This window comes from Schistocerca piceifrons, chromosome 2 (assembly GCF_021461385.2).
Source record: "Schistocerca piceifrons isolate TAMUIC-IGC-003096 chromosome 2, iqSchPice1.1, whole genome shotgun sequence".
NCBI classification, from domain to species: Eukaryota; Metazoa; Arthropoda; class Insecta; order Orthoptera; family Acrididae; genus Schistocerca; species Schistocerca piceifrons.
In genome coordinates, this window is record NC_060139.1 from 843,281,846 (window position 1) to 843,305,019 (window position 23,174).

Consider the following 23,174-nt stretch of genomic DNA (forward strand, 5'->3'; position numbering starts at 1 on the left):
TTAACTGCTACATTTCAGACACCCCCTAAATAAAGAAGATCCTTTTTGGTGTTACGTGCATAACGAAACATTTTGTCACCTCTGAGTATGTAAGCTCTGGTGATTACATCATTTGTAGGCAGGTTTACTACGTACTCATGAAGGAATACCTGAGTATCTACAAGGTGTACAACTTTGCTTCCACTGTTTTTCCCCCCAACATTTAAGGCTTTAATGAAACAAATTGGTTACACATGTATCATTCAAAATATTTTCCATTGCTGGCCACTTTCTCCCATCTTTCGGGCAGTGTATGAATCCCACATCGAAAAAATTGTTCATCTTTTGAACTGATCCACGAATCGATCCAATTTGTGACTTCTTCATAAGATCGGAAGTGTTGGTCAGCCAGGCCATGTGCCATTGATCTAAACAGGTGATAGTCAGAGGGAGCACTGTCTGGAGAATACAGCGGGTGGGATAGGACTTTCCAATTACATTTCCAATTACATTTTGACCTCTTTTGCAATGTGGGGTCAAGCGTTGTCATGCTGCAAAATCACCTTATTGTGCCCCTTGCTTTATTGCAGCCGTTTGTCTTTTAATGCTCTGCTCAAACGCATTAATTGCATTCGATAATGAGCACCTGTGATTGTTTCACTTGGTTTTAACACCTCATAGTGCATGACGGCAAGCTGGTCCCACCAAATGCAGAGCAAGATCTTGGAGCCGCGAATATTCGGTTTGGCCGTCAACATGGAAGCATGGCTGGGATATCCCCATGATTTTGTGCATTTAGGGTTATCGTAATGAACCCATTTTTCATCCCTGGTCACAATGCGATGCAGAAATCCCTTCCGTTATGCCCTCTGAAGCAACTGTTCACAAACACACAAATGCCGTTCAACGTCTCTTGGTTTCAGCTCACACGGGACCCAAGTTCCTTCTTTCTGAATCATGCCCATAGCCTTAAGACATTTTGAAAAGGCTTGCTGTGTCACTCCCATTAATGGTGCCAATTCTTCTTGAGTTTGACACGAGTCTTCACTCAGCAAAGTCTCCAATTCTGCATCTTCGAAAACATTATCTCCTCCACCACTATGCTGGTCTACGACGTTAAAATCAGCATTCTTGAAGTGTTGAAACCACTCACGACACATTCTTTCACTAATAGCATCCTTACCATACATACCTGAGAGCATTCGATGACTCAGCCACTGTTTTCTTCATACTGAAACAAAACAGTAACACCTCCCGCAAATGACGACAATTAGGCTCTTAAACTGACATTATCAATCAAGAACAACTTTATGATGCAGACACAAATCAACTAATGTTTGTATGAGGTTATGTTGGCCGAGGTCCATGCTAAGTGCCTGATGTCTGCAATCTGTTTCTTTCAACTGCTACTTACCGTTGTTGCCACCTATCGGCAAATGGCAGAAACAAAGTTGTACACCTTGTATAAAATATTTTAGTAACGTATGATTTGTAAAATGTAAACAGTACTATTTCTGATTTTTTTTTAAACATCAAATTGGAATATGTCTATTACTGTAATTTCTTAGTAACTTCGTAATTGAGGCGATAAAGCCATACAATTCTGGACAATCTGTAATAGGTGGCAGTTCTACCATGATGATAAAATGAAATAAAATTAAAACTGGTCTCAGATTAATGATACATGGTTACGAGTTCTGAAGAAGTTTATTATTTTCCTGTTAACAAAAAAATTTCAACCTGTCATATGTGACTTACTGTGCTGCTTTCGTATCCTCAATTTATGATTATATTTCAGTCATGGTCATCTTCAAGTTATTCAAACAGCATCAGCTGTAACCTATGTGATAGACTACAATTGTTTTATTTTTGAAAATATAATGTAATGGGATAGATAAAAAAATCTACTCACTAAGCAGCAGCTGAACATATACATAAAAAGTATTTACGTTAGCAAGCTTCTGGAATCAGTGGCTCCTTCTTCTGGCTGAAGAGCTGAAGCAGAAGGAAGAGGGGTGAGGTTTAGGAAAAAGGGTAGGGTTCGGAAAAGTTGTCTGATCTGTGGGTCAGATGAGACTTACTGGATGGGATGAGAAGGAAAGACTAATTGTTGGGGACTGCACAGTTGAAATTAGGCTTGCTGCACCTGGTGGTAAGAAACATTCATAGTTTTGTGTTGTGCCAGCCAAGAAATATGTTGACAGTGTTTTCATGATGGTACGTGCAAATAAAGATTAATGATTTTTTCAAAAACTGAGCAGACTGAAAAACAAAATCATCAAAAAACTTAAAAAGACACAGGTTTGATATAAAAGATGGGAAAGATGAGTTTTACCCAAAGGAACTAAATGAAAATTAAGAATTTAACATTCTACCAGCAACAGAGTCATTAGTAAGTGGCAGCAAGAGATCACGCAGATAAAAGTATTAAAATTTGCAAGCTTTTGTAGTCAGACCGAAAGATTGAAAGGGATGGAAGAGGGGTGTAGGAAAATATCTAGTTTCAGCATTTCTTCATAGTAACTATTCCTTTCTTCACTTCCTTTTAGATTTCTGTATCCTTAATATTCTGATCTGTCTTCTTCTAGTCAAGATGCGCCACAAATTTCTCCTCTCTCCAATTCTATTCAATACCACCTCATTAGTTATGTGATCTACCCATCTAATCTTCAGCATTCTTCTGTAGCACCACATTTTGAAAGCTTCTATTCTCTTCTTGTGCAAACTATTTATTGTCCACGTTTCACTTCCATACATGGCTACATTCCATACAAACACTTTCAGAAACGGCTTCCTGACACTTAAATCTATACTCGATGTTAACAAATTTCTCTTCTTCAGAAACGCTTTCCTTGCCATTGCCAGTCTACATTTTATATTTTCTCTACTTCGACCATCATCAGTTATTTTGTTCCCCAAATTGCAAAACTCCTTTACTACTTTCAGTGTCTCATTTCCTAATCTAATTCCCAGAGCATCACCTGATTTAATTCGATTACAGTCCATTTTCTTTGTTTTGCTTTTGTTGATGTTTATCTTATATCCTCCTTTTAAGACACTGTCCATTCTGCTCAGCTCCTCTTACAGGTCCTTTGCTGTCTCTGACAGAATTACAATGTCATCGGAAAATCTCAAAGTTTTATTTCTTCTCCATGGATTTTAATTCCTACTCCGAATTTTTCTTTTGTTTCCTTTACTGATTGCTCAATATACAGATTGAATAACATTGGGGATAGGCTACAACTCTGTCTCACTTCCTTCCCAACCACTGCTTCCCTTTCATGCTCCTCGACTCTTATAACTGCCATCTGGTTTCTGTACAAACTGTAAATAGCCTTTCGCTTCCTGTATTTTACCCCTGCCACCTTCAGAATTTGAAAGAGAGTATTCCAGTCAAAATTGTCAAAAGCTTTCTCTCTAAGTCTACAAACACGAGAAACATAGGTTTGCCTGAAATGGTATAGAGAGAAATCAGCATTACCAGATGGGAATTTGCCACTATTCCTGGATATTAGTGTCATAGATTTAAAGAACACACACATGTTCAAGAACAAATGGTTAAAAGAAATGAAAGAAAACATAAAGAAGTTGGGAGGAGGTTGCTGTGCTCTTCATTCTGGACACTGGTTTAAAGCAGTTCACTGCATTAGCGGGTCTTGAGCAAGTCTCTGCCTCTGCATAACTATGGCAACCTGCACCCATTTGAACCTCTTTGTTGTATTCAAGCCTTGGTGTCCTCTTCAAGTTTAATGCCCAATGCTTCGATATTTTGCTAAATTAGCTATTCCTTGATGTCCTAGGATTTGTCCTATCAACCTATTCCTTCTTTTAATCAAGATGTGGCATAAGTTTCTTTTCTCCACAAATCCATTCAGTATCTCTTCATTTGTTATCCCGTCTATCCATCTAATCTTTAGCATTCTTCTGTGCCACCACATTTCAAAAGCTTATATTTTCTTATTGTCCCTATTGTTCAGCGTCCATGCTTCGCTTTCATATAATGTTACTTCTCAAAACTTAAGCTGATATTCCGTGTTAACTAATTTCTGTTCTTCAGAAATGCTCTTCTTGTTCTTGCCACTCTGCATTTTATACGCCCTCTACTTAGACCATCGACAGCTAATTTGCTGTCAAAATAGCCCCCACCCCCCACTCTCTCTCTCTCTCTCTCTCTCTCTCTCTCTCTCTCTCACAGACACACACACACACTTACCCAAATTTAATTCCCTTCCTGAATCTCTCCTTGGCTTCGTTGACAACTTGCTCAATGTACAGACTGAATAACATCTGGGATAGATAACAAGCCCCACTCTCTTCTCCACCATTGCTCACAGCCTTCGACTCTTGTCAGTGCCGTCTGGTTTCTGTACAAGTTGTAAATAGCCTCTTTTTCCCCGATAACTTCATAATTTCAAAGAGTGTAATCCAGTCCACATTGTCAAAAACTTTATTGAAACTTACAAATGTTATAAAACAGGTCTGCCTTTCTTCAACCTATCTCTAGGCTAAATAGTAGGCTCAGTATTGTCTCGTGTGTTCCTACATTTCTCAGGAACCCCTACCGATATAACATAAGGTACAATTTTACTAATTTTTCAGTTCTTCTGTAAATAATTAGTGTCAGTATTTTCCAACCATTTTTTATTAAACTGATGCCTGCTTTGCAACTGGGGTTATTACATTCTATCTAAGGTCAGTGGGTGGTTTGCCTGCCTCATATCTTGCGTACCAGGTTCTCACAAAGATCTTAACAATTCTGAGGGAATATCAACTCCACAAGCCTTATTTTGTCTTGACCTTTCAGTCTTCAGTTGTACTGTTCAGATGTCCTCCCCTTAAACCAACCAACCAATCTTCTTGCAGTGTCATATGTTCCATCTCATTTTCATCTACTTCCTTTCCCATAATATTGTCTTCAAGTTCCTTTGCTTTATATATCCCATGTATATAATCACTCTCTCCTTCAGCCTTTCATTAGCACAGTACTGGACTGTCAGTTGGATACAGAATCTTAACTATCTGTATATAGTCTGTAAATGTCATAATGGTGCTCATTCGGTGCTGATTATTTGTCCAGGAGTGCGATCAAGGGGACGATCAATTACAGAAAACAATATAAACATAGTGGCTAGCTTGAGAGTGTGTGTTTTCATAGGTGGTTTCTCCATATAGCAATTGCTATAGGGACCCTGCAATTGCATTGTCTTTTTTGAGGCAAAAGTACCAATTCCCAGTTTTGAATTTAAAATAATAGCACTGTTTCAGACTACATACACATGACTGTTACATATTTTTGAAGCATTCAGAATAATTGATAACTGTGATAAAATTGTATTTTTGACCGTTTAAAAGAGTATATTTGTTGTAATTCTACTTTACTGAGCTACATTTTACATATTACTTAAAATCATTTATTGATATACCCATACTCAAAAGGATGATGGCCATAAAAAAAAAAAAAAGAAGCAGCAGTAGTTGGATAACCACAATACTCCCAAAGTCTCACAGCTACTCATTTCGATTAAGGATAGTGACGATTTATCTCACTTAGTGACGTTTCGGTGATTTTGTTTTACATTCCTTTCACTAATTTTAAGTTAAATCACAGTGTGCACGATACTCATTTACCATGTTTTGACCATTTATATTGAGATTTCATACAATTTTTAAGATTCATCCCATTCAAATATTCTATTGTGCTCATTCTCCAAGTCATTTTCCAGCTTTCATGGCTAAGAACAATACAGATCAGACTTTCTCAAGTGGTCTGTCATGACATTTTACTGCGTGGCATTGTCCTACAGTATGCATTTTATGTGGACGACCCACTGGTTGCCACCATAGTATGGTGCTATGGCATATCAAAGTGCACATACAAAATCATTTCATAATCCTATTTTCCTAGTGTCTGATGAACAGTACAATGAGTCATAAGAAAATGTGCCATTTTCAAAAGGTGAAACACCCAAATCTACCAAGTTTAACAGAACTACATCCAATTATTCCTACTAAATCACTAAACTTGGTATCCCTGGGCGCATCTGGCCCCTACCACAAGCTAGGGGTGGGGTAAAACATATAACTGCATTACTTAATATTGTTACTAGGTACCTTCACACATACATGGTTAAAGCAATGACTTCCACACCTATTATCAGCAGATTTACAAATAATTATTTACTGAAATTTGGGAAACCACTAGCAATATTAACTGATAACATTTCCAACTTTACAAGCAGCAAGTGGAGTGATTTTTTGAAAGAACAACCGATAAAATACATTCCAGTTTCACACTTCCACCCATAAGCACGTCCAGCAATTGAGTATTTAATGAATTTAACAGGTTAATTAGGACATATGCTCCTCACCAGCTAGACAGAATATTTCGAACCACTTCAGCATGTAGGCGCTGCAGTCTGGAACCGCGAGACCGCTACGGTCGCAGGTTCGAATCCTGCCTCGGGCATGGATGTGTGTGATGTCCTTAGGTTAGCTAGGTTTAACTAGTTCTAAGTTCTAGGGGATTAATGACCTCAGAAGTTGAGTCCCATAGTGCTCAGAGCCACTTCAGCATGTAGTAAACATTCTTTCAGACACCTCCACGGGATTCACACTGACTGATCTGATGTTTGGGAAGACTGAGATTGACAAATGGGTCAAGCCACTCCCAAAAGCACTCCAAAATAAAATATTGTTAGAAGAAAAGGTCAGGCACACGTAAACAAGCCGTAACACATGGGCATAAAAGAGAAGACAAATGCACGATAAAAGATTAGGGTGCTTCTGCCCTTTTCAAGTTGGAGAGGAGGTACTCTTATGCATGCTCCCTAAATCTTTCAAACCATAAGTGGCAAGTACTGTATGCAGGGCCATTCACGATAATTAACATCCCACACCCTGAATGTCATCTTTCAGGTCAACCCAATTTAGGAATAAATACCGGGATTGTACCTTTGCAAAGATATATAAAGTTTTTGCAAGAACGCCAACAGGTTAGTATGTGATAAAAATTTTGTGGGAAAAAATTATCATTCTAAAAATTTGGGGACGCACATATTTATTCACGAACCATAACCATGATTTTATGTAAGAAACATAGTATAATTACTGAAATTGTCAGAGTCATTACCAGAAAACAAAAAAATGAATCTTTACATTCTTTTTCTGTTACCATTTCTAGATAGTCTCTTCTCTCGTACTTATGAATGTTTGCGCTGTACAAACCTCTTGTTTTGTCCAAGAAAATGGAGCAGTATTTTTGTGTAATCTACATGCAAAATATTCAGTATAAAATGTATAAGTGTTTTATGAATTAATTCATCATAGAATGCTGCAATCAGGGTCAGTTCTAAACCACGGAGACTTAGCAATATTAATGTCCGATTCAGCTCCATTATGGCTAACATGAGAATAACAAGTGAAAAGAGTGGTGACCTTACAGACCTTACAAGGATCACAAGAAACTAAAAGGTAAAAAAGTTGAACTTTACAGAATTTACGGACACTTTTGACTCACCACAGCCTCGTAATATTATGTAAAAATAACATTCCAATTAATAGTGCATGGTTTCCTTTTATATACAATGTCTTTCCTTGTAAGGTCATCCACAACCCTATTTGTTATTTTATTATTATATGTGGCGACCTCACAGGGACTGTGCCTGGAACAATAGTCACATACTTCTATATATGTGTAAAAAGACTGATCATTTATGTAATAATGGATGTAAATTTTCTTTCTGGTTGCATGCTAAAAAGAGAAGTGAAATACGAGAAAGGAGTATAAGAGGGAAATAAGGTATTTGCAAAATTATAATACAAAGAATAAGTCATATCTGAAATGGCAAATCAATAAGACGCCATCACACAAGCTAAGACGAAGGCTTGATATTTATTCGCCTGTAGTCAGTCAAACAATGTGCAATTAAATGTAGTTTTTCCAGTAGCAACTTTCAATAAAACATAGTATTCCATGTTGGCAATCTTGTGCTACACGAAACATTCCTGTAGAAAGTAGCAGCCATATTGATGTGCACAAATGCACACTAAAAATTTTCCAGTATATAAAGAATAATTACAACTCTCAGTAATATTTTCACGGTTGAACATCTGTTCAGCCACTAAAAATGGAGCTAACAAAAAGTGAACAAATTAATGCAAATATTTTAAATAACCAGACTCACAAAATATTAGGATGGTGCATAAGTTCATAGCATTTTCTGTAAGTTTAGTAAACACAACAGTTACATATAAATGAGGCTTTAGTCTTCAATAATATATTCACTATTTACAACAGTCTGTAAATGCTTGGGTAACTTTTCGATTCTGCAACTGTAGAAATGGCATGGTTCTGACGTGAAGAAGAACTCCTCAAGTCATGTTTGGAGCACATTTTCATCTGAAAGGGATGCCCCTTGAAGGCCGTTCAACAGAGGGCAGAAAAGGTGAAAACCTGCAGGTGCAAGATCAGGTGAACAAGGTGGGTGCAGAATAACTTCCCAACTCAATGTATATATATTGTTTTTTGTCAGTCTAGCAGAATGTAGACAGGTGTTATCATGGACTAGCATCACTTCATACAGTCTTCCTGGTCATTGTTCTTGGATTGCATCTGCAAGACATCTTAGTTGTTGACAATAAATGTCAGCAGTGATGGTAACAACTTGGGGAAGCAATTTGTAGTATGCCACACTGTTGCTGTTCCAATAGGCGCATAACATAATCTCTTGTGAATGGGCATAGGACATTGTACAGGGAGTTGCTGCTTTGTTTGAGCTCAACCATACCTTTCTTTTCCTTATGTTAGCATAAAGACACAATTTCTCATCGTCAGTAACGATGCAGAATAGGAATGGTAGGCATTGTTCATGAGCCAATTGATGACAGGCAAGGAGGGATGCACATCTAGGCATCCACTGATTTTTGTGAATTTGTCTTAGAGCATGCAGTACCCATACACCCAATTTTTGAACCTTCTTGATTGCTTGAAAATGTTGTATGATGACGGAGTTATCACAATTCACCACATGTTCTAGTTCTCAAGTACAATGATGTTGATCAGTGTGAATTAATGTGTTTAAATGATCTTCATCAAAGCCTGAAAGTCTTACTGAACGTGGAGAGTCACAAATGCAAAATGATTCTTCTTAAAATGAGAAACTATTGTTCCCATGCACAGCTGAAATGTTTCTGGCTGCCCCCACTGCTGTCTCCCTTCTATGGAACTCAAACAGAAGAATGTGTTGCAAATGTTCCGATTTCTCCACTTGGCACTACTACACTTTCTAGCATCCACAGCTCTACTCACTATCTCCAAATGACAAAATGACACAACGTAAACTCGAATAGCTATAGTGAACTACAAGCAAAAAAGAAAATCAATAATTAAACCTATTCTGCAACTGGAACATCAAAATGTGAAACAAAAACACTATGAGCTTATGCACCAACCTAATAGTAGATGAAAATGAATGCTCCAAAACTAGCTGCAATAAAATAATATTTATTTTACACGACAAGTCTGTTTGAGCTTATTGCCATAATCAAGTGACGTCTGGCTGAAAGTGATGACCATATTGCATCTACAGTAAATTTTTCCTGTCATGTCTTGGTAAGTATAATACTTTTTGTAGTTATGAAACACAAAAATTTAAGTTTCTGTCAGATATTTTGACAGTAAAGAAATGTCAAAATAGAACTGTCAAAGTATCTGACAAAAACATATATTTTTACATTTCATAACTACAAAAAGTATTACAATTACCAAGACATGACAGAAAAAATTTACTACAGATGCTATAGGCTTGTTACTTCCAACTAGATGTCGCTTGACAATGGAAATAAAATGGTGTAAAATATTAAAAATCTTTTGCCTTATTGCAGCTAGTTTTGGAGCATTAATTTTCATTTTGTCTTATACTGACATGTACTATGCTGTTGGCCCAAGAGAACATGAACTAACAGTAAATATCGATGTGCCGATGCAAACAGTAAACACAGCACATCATCAGAATAATGACACCATTAATGGCAGTCATGATATGAGTTTGACAGAGAACATAAATGAGAGAATTTTGCTAGGTAATATTCCAATGCAGACAGTGGATGAATTACCACACCTGAAAGCATTTTTTCCCACAACAGTTATGAAAGGGATATTGCAGGATGACACGAAATTTCAGACAGTCTGGTGTTGTGCAAATATGGAATGTTTATGAGCCAAGCAGCAACATAATATTAGACAACATTGCCTCAGCTGATACAAATAGCATGCATGGGGTGATGCATTTTCTGAAGGATATGTTAGAAACATTTCACAAAAATTTACAAATGTTGATCAAAATTCAATCAAAAATTTACAAATCTCAATCAAAAATTTACGAATATTGATCAAAAATTCAAGCAGAAATTTTCGCAAATGTTAGAGAAACAAAACAAAACTGCAGCTACATTAGATGAGCTAACTGGGAATAAAGATGATCTGCAAACTGTGCACGATAAATTAGCAAAAAACTTTAAAGAAGTTCCGACAGTTTGCAAAGATATTCCCAACAAGATACAAAACTGTTGGATGAGGTCGGATTTAAAGAGCTTGAACAAAAGTGTGTTAGTACCAATGTAAAGGAATGGACTGATCATGCAGGAGTAGGTGTGTTTGATACTGATATCAAAATTATACAAAGATTTGTAATACAGCACAGAAATTTTGTAGATGAGACAGAAAAGTTAACACCTTAGAAAGAAAGGAGAAATGTTGATAAAGTAGACACAGATCTCAAAACTGCAGGGTAAAAAATTCGTTCAGAACTGAACACTGATAGGATCAGTTGAAATGAATCAAACAAAGTTAACACAAGAGCCATGTCAGATGATTTGCTAGGCAGATGAGAGGATCTCTCTCTCATGCAGATTCACAATATTAATGAGAGAAATTCTGGCACATATAATCAGTTGCCACTGTTACTGATGAATCAAACAAATACCCAACACAACTTTTAATTATTTAATTAATTTCTTACAACCTAGAAATTTTGTTCCACCCGAACTCCCAAACTTTATTAGTTCACAGCATGACATGCTTTACCGTTTAGCATGAGCTGTAACAATTTATAATTGTAGAATTTGGCACCAGGCAACTGTTAGTTCTGCTGGCCAGTAATTACTTTGTTGGTAAAACCTAGGAACAGTGGTTACTCCTCCCACTTATTGAAAATATGACTAAGTTCACTTTTGTCACTTGGACAGTTTCAGCGTGCACAGGCAACTGTTAGTTCTGCTGGCCAGTAATTACTTTGTTGGTAAAACCTAGGAACAGTGGTTACTCCTCCCACTTATTGAAAATATGACTAAGTTCACTTTTGTCACTTGGACAGTTTCAGCGTGCTTATGGCTACAGTGATATTAGCCCAAAAAAGGGGAAGATGAAAGAACTTTTCGACTGTACTATTCTTCCAGCTACAATGTATGCAAAAACTGAGGTTTTCTTTAGCATTAAAGAGAACATGCTGTACATCATAATACAATGCTGATTATGACTACAATTTGACCTTTTCTTTGTACAGATATCACTGTGTGTTTGTGTGTGTGTGTGTGTGTCATTTGATTAAATGTACAGTTCAATGTATGAATGTTGAGATATATCTGGATATTAGGGTTCCAATGTAAACATGGTTTTTCATGTTCTTATTTTCCTGATGCAGGAAAGCTTATCCAGCCCACCAGTCCCAATATGAGTGCAGGCAACTGCCTGTAAACCACAATAATGCAAGCCAAACTGGGGTCAAATCAAAATACCACTCACTTATATGATCTGACAGTGTTGACACAACATGAGCTGTGGTCCACCCCCACCCTCTGCTGTTTTTTTTTTTTACATTCAGTAAATGTTTTCAGAAGTGATAGCTAACATTATAGCTGTTTATGTATCAAATGAATCATTAACTGAAGAAAAAAAATACACTTTGTGATGAATCCATTGCAACAATTTTTGACATATATTATTTTATTTTCAATGAGATGTTAATCTGCAACGTGCTCTTAGAGCAGCATATATAAAGATAAACATTATAAGTTACTTAGACTTGTATTTTCTCTGCATTTTCTTCTTTTACAGGTCACGTTTTCTGGGAGAGAACGTTATAACTGGAAAAGCATAAGTATAAGTTATTTCTGACTATATTTGTTGTGCACCAGGCCACTGTTTATAGGTTGGGAATAACAAATGTTTGGTCTCAACATACCGTAAATTTAAATAAATAATTAACAAATAATATACTACCAAAGCTTCAACTTGAATTCATACAAATATCAAATTCTAAAGTTTTAAAACAAAATCATCTGAAATGTAAGAAGTAAAGATTGTGCGAACCTTTTGAGTTGATGGAGGAGCAGAAACTGCAGAAGTTGTTACTGTCGTCACAGGTGCCCGGCTGGATGCTGCAGTTAACGTGATTTTGACAGGAGGTATACTAGCTGGGTACGATTCAGTCTTGGGAATGCATGATGTCTGTGACATCTGCTGTACTTTTTGGCTACGTTGTTGTTGCTGCTGCTGCTGCAATGGTTGTGGTTGTGATGGCAGCTGTTGTGAATGCAGCTGATGTTCTTTTTGTTGTTGTTGTTGTTGTAGCTGCTGCTGCTGCTGCTGGTGGTGGTGGTGATGGTGGTGGTGATGGTGATGGTGGTTTTGCTGCTGAGATTGTTGCTTCTGCTCCTGTGTTGGTTGTTTTAGTTCATGTGGCTGCGGCTGCTGCTGGTGCTGCCGCTGTAGTACTGGTGAGGCTGGAGGTGGAGGTTGTTGTGATTGCAAATGCAGTAGTGACTGTGACTGCTGCTGCTGCTGCTGCTGCTGCTGCTGCTGGTGTTGTTGTTGCTGCTGCTGCTGCTGCTGCGTCACACATGGCAGCGATTGCTGCAGTTGCACTTTTGGTAACTGTTGGTGGGTGGGAGACTGCAGTAATAAAATTGGTTGTTGCAGTTTCTGTGGCAGTGATTGCTCTTGTGTATGATGGTTTTGTCGTGTGCACGCGTCCACTGGCAGCTTTGGCTGAGGAAGTGCTGATGATGGTGACTGTGCGACTGCAGAAACCTATATCATAACAAAAACAACATTAATAGGACAATGTGTATTAAGAAATGTACATTAATAATGCACACATAAAGGCAATGTAATGTAAACCTCACAGAAACTTAAGAAATATTATTAGCAGGAGAAGGCCAAGTCAATTAAGATTAAGCCACTAACATTTTGATACACATACGAATCATGGACTCTCACGAGAACACTTGCCTATAACAGTAAGTGTGTTGATGTGTACTTGAAGCTGAAATTTAGAATTTGTGCTAGACCAGGACTCGAACCTAGAGTACATAATATTCACAAGCAGCCACCATACCATGAGGCTATTCAAGCACACTTCCTGTTCTGACTCTCATCGTCAATACCATTCAGTTTCCTTCCTATATTTCATACTGATCTGATTTGGTTTGGTTTTATATATACACTCCTGGAAATTGAAATAAGAACACCGTGAATTCATTGTCCCAGGAAGGGGAAACTTTATTGACACATTCCTGGGGTCAGATACATCACATGATCACACTGACAGAACCACAGGCACATAGACACAGGCAACAGAGCATGCACAATGTCGGCACTAGTACAGTGTATATCCACCTTTCGCAGCAATGCAGGCTGCTATTCTCCCATGGAGATGATCGAAGAGATGCTGGATGTAGTCCTGTGGAACGGCTTGCCATGCCATTTCCACCTGGCGCCTCAGTTGGACCAGCGTTCGTGCTGGACGTGCAGACCGCGTGACACGACGCTTCATCCAGTCCCAAACATGCTCAATGGGGGACAGATCCGGAGATCTTGCTGGCCAGGGTAGTTGACTTACACCTTCTAGAGCATGTTGGGTGGCGCGGGATACATGCGGACGTGCATTGTCCTGTTGGAACAGCAAGTTCCCTTGCCAGTCTAGGAATGGTAGAACGATGGGTTCGATGACGGTTTGGATGTACCGTGCACTATTCAGTGTCCCCTCGATGATCACCAGTGGTGTACGGCCAGTGTAGGAGATCGCTCCCCACACCATGATGCCGGGTGTTGGCCCTGTGTGCCTCGGTCGTATGCAGTCCTGATTGTGGCGCTCACCTGCACGGCGCCAAACATGCATACGACCATCATTGGCACCAAGGCAGAAGCGACTCTCATCGCTGAAGACGACACGTCTCCATTCGTCCCTCCATTCACGCCTGTCGCGACACCACTGGAGGCGGGCTGCATGATGTTGGGGCGTGAGCGGAAGACGGCCTAACGGTGTGCGGGACCGTAGCCCAGCTTCATGGAGACGGTTGCGAATGGTCCTCGCCGATACCCCAGGAGCAACAGTGTCCCTAATTTGCTGGGAAGTGGCGGTGCGGTCCCCTACGGCACTGCGTAGGATCCTACGGTCTTGGCGTGCATCTGTGCGTCGCTGCGGTCCGGTCCCAGGTCGACGGGCACGTGCACCTTCCGTCGACCACTGGCGACAACATCGATGTACTGTGGAGACCTCACGCCCCACGTGTTGAGCAATTCGGCGGTACGTCCACCCGGCCTCCCGCATGCCCACTATACGCCCTCGCGCAAAGTCCATCAACTGCACATACGGTTCACGTCCACGCTGTCGCGGCATGCTACCAGTGTTAAAGACTGCGATGGAGCTCCGTATGCCACGGCAAACTGGCTGACACTGACGGCGGCGGTGCACAAATGCTGCGCAGCTAGCGCCATTCGACGGCCAACACCGCGGTTCCTGGTGTGTCCGCTGTGCCGTGCGTGTGATCATTGCTTGTACAGCCCTCTCGCAGTGTCCGGAGCAAGTATGGTGGGTCTGACACACCGGTGTCAATGTGTTCTTTTTTCCATTTCTCCATTTTGGGTAAATTAACAAATGCTCTTTCCACCTTCTTTCCTTTCCAGTGGTACTATTCTTGTCATGGGTGAACCTTTGTTATTTAAGTGTTTGGCTTAAAGGAGAAAAAAATTAGACACTGAAAATTTGGTAAAGTCCAGGGCACATGCTTGGATAAGCTGATAAAAATTTCAATTCAGCATTTTTTGCACTCCCCGATTTTACCTGTAGGAAATAAATTTAGCTTATTTTTCATACTTCAAATCCTTCTTTTCTCTCTGAAATTACCATGCAAGTAAAATATTTATTTTGCAAAAATCAAATTCAGATTAACCTTGGTTTACACAACCACAATACATGATATAAAAATAAATTTCATGTAGACTTCCCAATTTTGTTTAATGTAGAAGTGGGGTTATACACTGTGGTGCAATTGCCATTAATAAGCTAACTACATTCATAATACAAGCAATCTCTGTGTACTGAAAAGTAAATTAAAACTATATCTTATTAGCCATTCCTACAAATTTATAGCTATATTTTGACACTGGAAATCCCTATTAGGCACTGAAGAAGGAAAAGTGTTTTTTGTACATAGTCTTTGGTCCTTACAGTGTGCAAGTAAATGTTATTTTTTCGCATTTACAATTATTGCAGAATAAATAAAAGACAAAGGAAACTATTACACAAATATACATCACTATTGATAAATAACACCAGCAAAAATATTTTGGTTGGAGGGTAGAATACCTGGTCATCCAACAAACAGGTAAACATACAATTACAGTACAATGGTACCACAAAAAATTATCCCAAAAAATTGCAAACTTTGCAAATCAATATTTCAGAAACAAACTACCAGGCTACAACACAAATTTGATGAAATACAGTCTGTACAAAATTAACTGTAAGAAACAGAATTAGTTTCCAAATAAGCAGAAAAGTGAAAAATGAACTTGTAGAATGTGTATCACAAACAAAATTTTTAGGGATGGATGCTGACGCACAACTAAAATGGACTGAACATGTTACTACCCTCCAGAAACGAATAGTTTCAAGCATGCTTTGCACTTAGAATAATAAATTCTGTTTGTAGTAGCTGATTCACCAGAACAACATATTTTGCATATGTTCAGTCTGTGATAAGTTATGGGATATTGTTCTGGGGAACAACTGAGGAGAACATACAAACAATCTTTAAGCTACTAAAAAGGACTGTACGAATTAGACAAAAAGCAGCAAGAGAACTCACTGCACTGTGTTGATTAAATCTATGGGCTCTGAGCACTATGGGATTTAACTTCTGAGGTCATCAGTCCCCTAGAACGAAGAACTACTTAAACCTAACTAACCTAAGGACATCACATACATCCATGCCCGAGGCAGGATTCGAACCTGTGACCGTAGCGGTTGCGCGGTTCCAAACTGTAGCGCCTAAAACCGCTCGGCCACTCCGGCTGGCTAAATCTATGGGAATGTTGACTGTTCCATATGAGTACCCACTGCAAACATGCAACCAAATCTGTCCACCACTTATGATAACCCAAAAGATAATTGAATTAAATTATACAATAAACTACCACAAGAGATCAAAGACATGCCTTCAGGAATACTCTAAAAATTATCTGTTAGAAAAGCATTTTCATAATACTGTAACGGATTATCTAAAATGATGTGTAAATTTTGTTGACAATTATGCTTATGATTAATTACTGCAATTAAGAGGCATTTTACAACATTTTCAATAGAACAGTGAAATACAATGTCCAAATGGATAACTCAGTAGGGCAAGTAATGTGTTTATATATTTATGTGTGTAATTGTGTACATCTGCGTATCTCTGTGACTGTATTTTATGTCTTTATGTGTTGACAACATCCATACAGTTTCCATTGTCTGTGGCTGAATGAATAAATATCAACAGTATCTTTACTTACTGTAAAGAAGACACGTCAAGTTGCAGACGGGCACAACTAAAAGACACTCACATACATCTGTCAGCTACAGCCTTTGTCAGTAAAACACACACACACACACACACACACACACACACACACACACACCACACACACACACACACACACCCCTCATGCACACAAGACTGCCAACTCCAACATCTCGAGCCAGAATGCAACATCACATGGGATGCAAGCAGCAATCTGGAGGGAGTGGGGAAGCAGAAGGAGAAGGGATAGTAGTTTATGGGAGGGAAGAGAGACAAACACTGTCTGGTGGAGTGTGTAGGGACTAGACTGCCAACAGGCACAGCATCGAGAGGTTGTGGGACAGGGAGGTGGGGAAAAAAGAACAAAAAAAGGAAAGGAGTGGGGAAAGAAGGGTGGATGCATTGGCAGAGAGCAGAAAATAAACAGGGAGTTCAGAAAATATCTCAGCTGCACAAGTAAGATCTGGAATATGCTAACTTATGATTGACTCCCACCTTTTGTAACTTAATGGGCAGTGCAACTGATGAACAGGGATGTGAGTTTTTTTTTCAGAGGTTTAGTGATGCTGTTTTAAATCCTGAGTTCTAAAGTTTGGTTATGTATTCTTGTTAAAGTGCTCTGATATGTAATGGGACTGAAAGTTATGTAAATGTTGTCATGGTGTTATTTATGAAGACACCTAAGCAAAGGTGAATGAGAAACTGTTGCTGGATATGTTTATAAAAATGATACACTCAAAAAGCATTGACAGTGATCTCAGTACACAATTTCTTTGTCATTTAATGAGTAAGATGGAAGACCAAAAACAATCTGATGTCAAAAGAGGAGTGCTTTTTTATTTTATTTAATTTTTTACTTAAATAATTTCCATTTTTTCATCCCAGGTTCTATAACATGAAATTAGGTGCGTTTCATTATGTAGTACTATTTACCATAGACAACCTAAAATAATTCTTTTTCATGCTCGACTATCCATGTTTAAATATATTTTAGGCATTTTGAGCATAAATTTATGAGTTTGAGGATATTCTAAGCTTTAAAAAACTATTTTGATTGCCTGATAATTATTCTTTTGCTGAACAGCAACTGGAACATCATTTCTACTGTAAGGTTATTACCTAGAATAGGAACCTAAAGCATGCCATACCCACCTTTGTGGGAGGAGGTTGCAATAGAGGTGAACTTAAGGAATTAGTCCTCTCACAAGAGGATCGACGGCGTTTTCTTGAGTTTTCTTCCTCTTCATTGGTTTTCATCTGGGAGACAACAGGAGATAGTGTACTACATGCCATCTCAGTTGGGCTGTTTGATCTTTGCGGTGGTACTATTGCTTCTGGTACATTTGGCTCACAGTTGTGTGAAACCATTTTGTTTCCAAACTTGGCTGAAATAGAAAAGCATTTAACTATACGATCTCAATTTGGAGGTGATAATATAAGGGAAAGATAGATCGCTACTCACGGTAAAGATGCCGGATGGAGTTGTAAACAGGCACAACGAGAAGACACACACTAGCTTTTAGCACAACCTTCTTCAGAAAAGGAATCTCTCTCTCTCTTTCTCTTTCTCTCTTTCTCTCTCTCTCTCTCTCTCTCTCTCTCTCTCTCTCTCTCTCTCTCACACACACACACACACACACACACACACACACACACATTCACTCACACAGACAAGCACACATATCGCACAGATGTCTGGCATCTCAGACTGGAATGCAACTGTCATATAAAATGGAAGCAGCACTTCAGAGGGCGCGGGGGAGGGGAAGGGATAGCAGGCTATAGGTGGGGGAAGAGAAGAGCACTGTCTGGCAGAGTATGCAGGGATTACACTTTCAATAGATGCAGTGTCGGGAGGCTGTGGGGCAGGGAAGGAGTGGGGGTGGGGTGCGGGAATGGGGAGCAGAAAAAAGAAAGGAGCAGAGTAGGTGAAAGAAGTTCTGATGCATTGACATAGGGTGTCACAGAAAGAGGGTTAGGGGACGAAAATAGGGAGGAGATGATAGGAAAGAGTGGGTGGAAACCGTTGAATGGAGGATGTGGGGATAGAAGGTTGAGGCCAGGATAATTTTGAGAGTAGAGACCACGCTGTAAGGATAACTCCCATCTGTACAGTTCAGAAAGGTAGGCAGTGGAGGGGATGATCCAGATGACTCAAGTAGTGAAGCACCCATTGAAATGAAACATGTTATGTTCAGCTGCAAGTTGTGCCACAGGATGGCCTACTTTGCTTTTGGCCACAGTTTGGCAGTGGCAATCATCCTGGTGGGCAACTGGTTGGTAGTCATACCAATATAAAAAGCTGTGCAAAGAATGGAGCAGAGCTGGTATAAGAAATGGCTACTTTCACAAGTGGCCTTGCCTCTGATGGGATAGGATAAACCTGTGACAGGACTGGAATAGGAAGTGGTGGTTGGGTGGATTAGGTAGGCCTCGCACCTGGGCATTTCACATGGATATGATCCCTGTGGCAAGAGATGGGGATTGGGAGTGGCACAGGAATGGACTTAGGATGTTTAGGTGACAGAACACCCCTTTAGGAGGGCTGTGAAGGACACTGGGTAGGATGTACCTCATTTCAGGGCATGATGATTGATGACAGATAATCAATGCCCCGATAAAGAATGTGGTTCAATTGTTCTGATAAAGAATGCGGTTCAATTGTTCCAGTATGGGCTGATATCGGGTGACGAAAGGGGGAAATCTTTGTTGCTGGTTCTTGATAACGATGGAAGGATTGGGGGTGTGTGGGAATGGCATGGGAGATCTGTTTGCGGACTAGATGTGGAGGATTGTGCCTATCTGTGAAGGTCTTGGTGAGACCCTCAGCATACTGGGAAAGGGAGTTCTTGTCACCACAGATACGCTGTCACTTACTTTAAAACTCCAAACCCACTATTCCACCTCATACATCACACTAACTTTCCTAAACCTCTCCTTTAGCCAATTGTAGCATTACATGGCTGATCACAGGGAGACAATACTATGGCCTTAGCAATTACTGTATATTTCAAGTATAATGAAGGAACTGGGCTTATCTTTTATGTACCAAAGTAGTCTACCTATTACAATTTCTCTGGGAACCCCCTTTCATCCATGAAATTTTGTTCTTGTGGCAGAATGCTTTTTGAAACCGAGAAACTCATTTATATTAAAAATTCCTACTTGTCACTGTTGAAGCCACTTACCCTACACACCAATGAGGAAAGTTGCCCATGGTCTACCACAATTGAACACTACCTTTCCCAACCTTTCCAAACCCACTACCTCATTCTTGTTTCTTTTATGATGTAATGTAAGATCTCTTAATGCTTTATACTTACTAACTTTATCCTAACTCGCAGCTACTTCACCTTTAAAGCAAAGATACACAAACCAATCAACAGCACAGCCAGGGGCATCTACATAGCACCATCCTATGCCATCTAGAGGAGGCCTTTCTAGCCTTCCAAAACACCAAACCCTTAATATGGTTCAGGTTCACTGATGATATCTTAATGATTAGGACTAAGGACCAAGACACCCTGTCTTCATTTCTTCACAATCTCAACACCTTCTCTCCCATCCACTTCACCTATTCCTCCTCAATCCAGTGTGCCATCTTCCTGGACATTGACTACCTCCTCTCTGATGGCTCCATCCATTCCTCTGTCCACATTAAACTCACAAAACGCCAACAGTACCTGCTTTTCAACAGCTGTCATTCCTCCCACACCAAAAAATCCCTCACATAGAGCCCAGCCACCCAGGGACATTGAAACTACAGTGACATGAACTCCTTTGCCCAGTATGCTGAGGAGCTCATGAAGACATTCACAGATATGCACTACCCATGGACCTAATCTGCAAACAAGATTTCTGTGTCATTTCCCCCATACTCCCATGCCATTTCTCCAGACACTCCCAATCCTCCCACCACTCTCAAGAACCAGCTACAAACAATGGCCCCATTAATCATCCAGACTGGAACAGTTGAAACACATCCATCATCAGGGCTTTGATTACTTATCATTAATTATCAAGCCCTGAAATGAGGAACCTACTTACAGGGTGTATATGAGGGCAAGGAAAAAAATTCCCAGGATTTTCCGGTTAAAAAATACAGTTGTTTTGAAATCGAGATTGCGATTCGAATTTGTAAGCCAATCATTGCTCATGTCACGTGATCTTGGCAGCTGACGACAGCAGTTATTCAGAGCATATGGCATGTGATGTAGTCAGCCCATAGCAACATCACTGTTAAGTAGGGCAAACACATAAATAGGAAAAGTTAATGGTTTAAATTAATATGCATGGTGTAGCTACAAGAAAAGTTAAGCTTTCACTTATAATATTGGCATTTTTTGCGCGTGTTACACTTAAAGATACATCATACAAATGTCCCAGTACGCTCGAAATTCTTTTTAGTGGCTGGTCCCCAAGGTGTTAAGTTTTAAATGAGAGTAAAATGCTCTGTGATTTAAGAAATTTATTGCACATTCTCACACGAAACATAATTTATCTTACGTAAAAGGAAATTTACTTTCAAAGTAACACTTTTCAAATCACCATTTGCAATATTTTTCTGCTACGCATTAGAAATAGGTTCATTTCAGCAGTAGCCAGAGAGTGCCAGAAACCAGACGTACCTGTGCGTGCGTAGCTACGATGACATAGGAAGCCCGTATGTTCGCATGTATAGAGCATTAAGAGATCTTATGTTACATCATAAAAGAAACAGGATTTCAGAGGATACTCCAAGAGCATCAGAATTTTGTAAACCATACTAAAATGCATAATTTGGATTAAAGCGCACACTCGTATGTCCAGATTCGCAATGAAGTAGGTCCCAACCTGATATTAAGCCTTTATGTGTGGTTTTTGTGATGCAAATTTTCTTGGAATACCGCTACTGTATTATCTCATGATGTGTTCTTTATTATAACATAATGCCGTTATGTGCCAGAAGATGAAAATATGCACTTGAAATTCAGCAAACAGTTGGAACTAGCCAATAGTGTGGAATGAAACACTTCGTTAAAAAAAAAAGACTTCCTCTGTGGAAAAGGTAATAATAAAAGCCAAATTTCTTTAGCAGGCCTACAAAAATAACATCATTGTTCTGCACAGTGATGAACGGTTCACTGCCCAAAACAGAGAAATAACAAAACTGAAACTAATAACATATTTTAGCCTTCTGTAATTATATGAATGTATTTTAATTCACTTGTTAGCTCCCAGCCACAGAAATTAATTTTGTGTTCATTTGACATGAGAGCTGTAAATGAAGAGCAAACAGCAAAATCACTAAATTTTAATATGGATCACATGGAGACCCCTGTACAACTCAGACTGCTCTGCCCATGCATGGACTTGTCAGCTATGGAGTGCCTGAAAATTTTTTCTGGTACCATATGACTGCTTGTTGCTAGTGGCGATATAGCCTACAGCCACACTTTTAAGTAGCCAGAATCAGGAGAAGGTACTGCTCATATGATACTCAACTGCACATTCAAATGAGCCGGGACAGCCCATCTGTAACAGCAATGTAACATATACACTGAAGAGGCAAAGGAACTGGTACACCTGCCTAATATCGTGTAGGACTCCCACGAGCACGCGTGGACTCGACTAATGTCTGAAGTAGTGCTGCAGGGAGCTGACACCATGAATCTTGCAGGGCTGTCCATAAATCCCTGAGAGGGGGTGGAGATCTCTTCTGAACAGCACGTTGCAAGGCAACCCAGATACGCTCAATTATGTTCATGTCTGGGGAGTTTGGTGGCCAGCAGAAGTGTTTAAACTCAGAAGAGTGTTCCTGGACCCACTCTGTAGCAATTCTGGATGTGTGAGATGTTGCATTGTCCTGTTGGAATTGACCTAGTCTGTCGGAATGCACTATGGACATGAATGAATGCAGGTGATCATTTAGGATGCCTATGTACGTAGCACTTGTCAGAGTCGTATCTAGATGTATCTGCTTGATACAATTTGAGAAGAGACTCCGCCTACCAGGCCACATGTTTCCAGCAGGGTGTATATGTGGACAAGGAAAAAAAATTCCCAGATTTCTCCCGGATTTCCCGGTTAAAAATACACTTTCTCCCGGGTGGAAACATAGTTTTTCCCCTTTAATTGACAGTACATTTTCTCTCGGAACTGTATAACTTATCAATCCTTTGAGTGGTTATGGTTTTATATATAGGCGCAGAATTTCCTGGCACTTTTGAAGACGAAACACCTTTTGGAAAGATGTTTGATGTGCAGTAACATGTACGCTGCATATTTTCGTATTACGAAAGTTTAAATTCGAATTCCACCAAACACCGCATGTTACTTTCCGAAGCATTGAAATCGATTGCGATGCGTATTTG

At 39.5% G+C, this 23,174-nt stretch overlaps 1 protein-coding gene across 3 annotated transcripts in view; it reads right to left on the minus strand.

Moving 5' to 3' along the window:
• Positions 1–23,174, minus strand: part of LOC124777329 (BRCA2-interacting transcriptional repressor EMSY) — a 298,543-nt gene that overhangs the window by 200,171 nt on the left and 75,198 nt on the right. For all 3 annotated transcript variants that reach the window (XR_007015714.1, XM_047252690.1, XM_047252688.1), the window contains exons 5-6: positions 17,974–18,206; positions 12,347–13,066 (exon numbers count right to left, since the gene is read on the minus strand). Coding sequence is in view for 2 of the 3 variants with exons in the window: in XM_047252690.1 (XP_047108646.1) it covers positions 12,347–13,066; positions 17,974–18,206 (953 nt within the window). In the remaining variant the exon portion in view is untranslated. The remainder of the gene's footprint in view (positions 1–12,346; positions 13,067–17,973; positions 18,207–23,174) is intronic.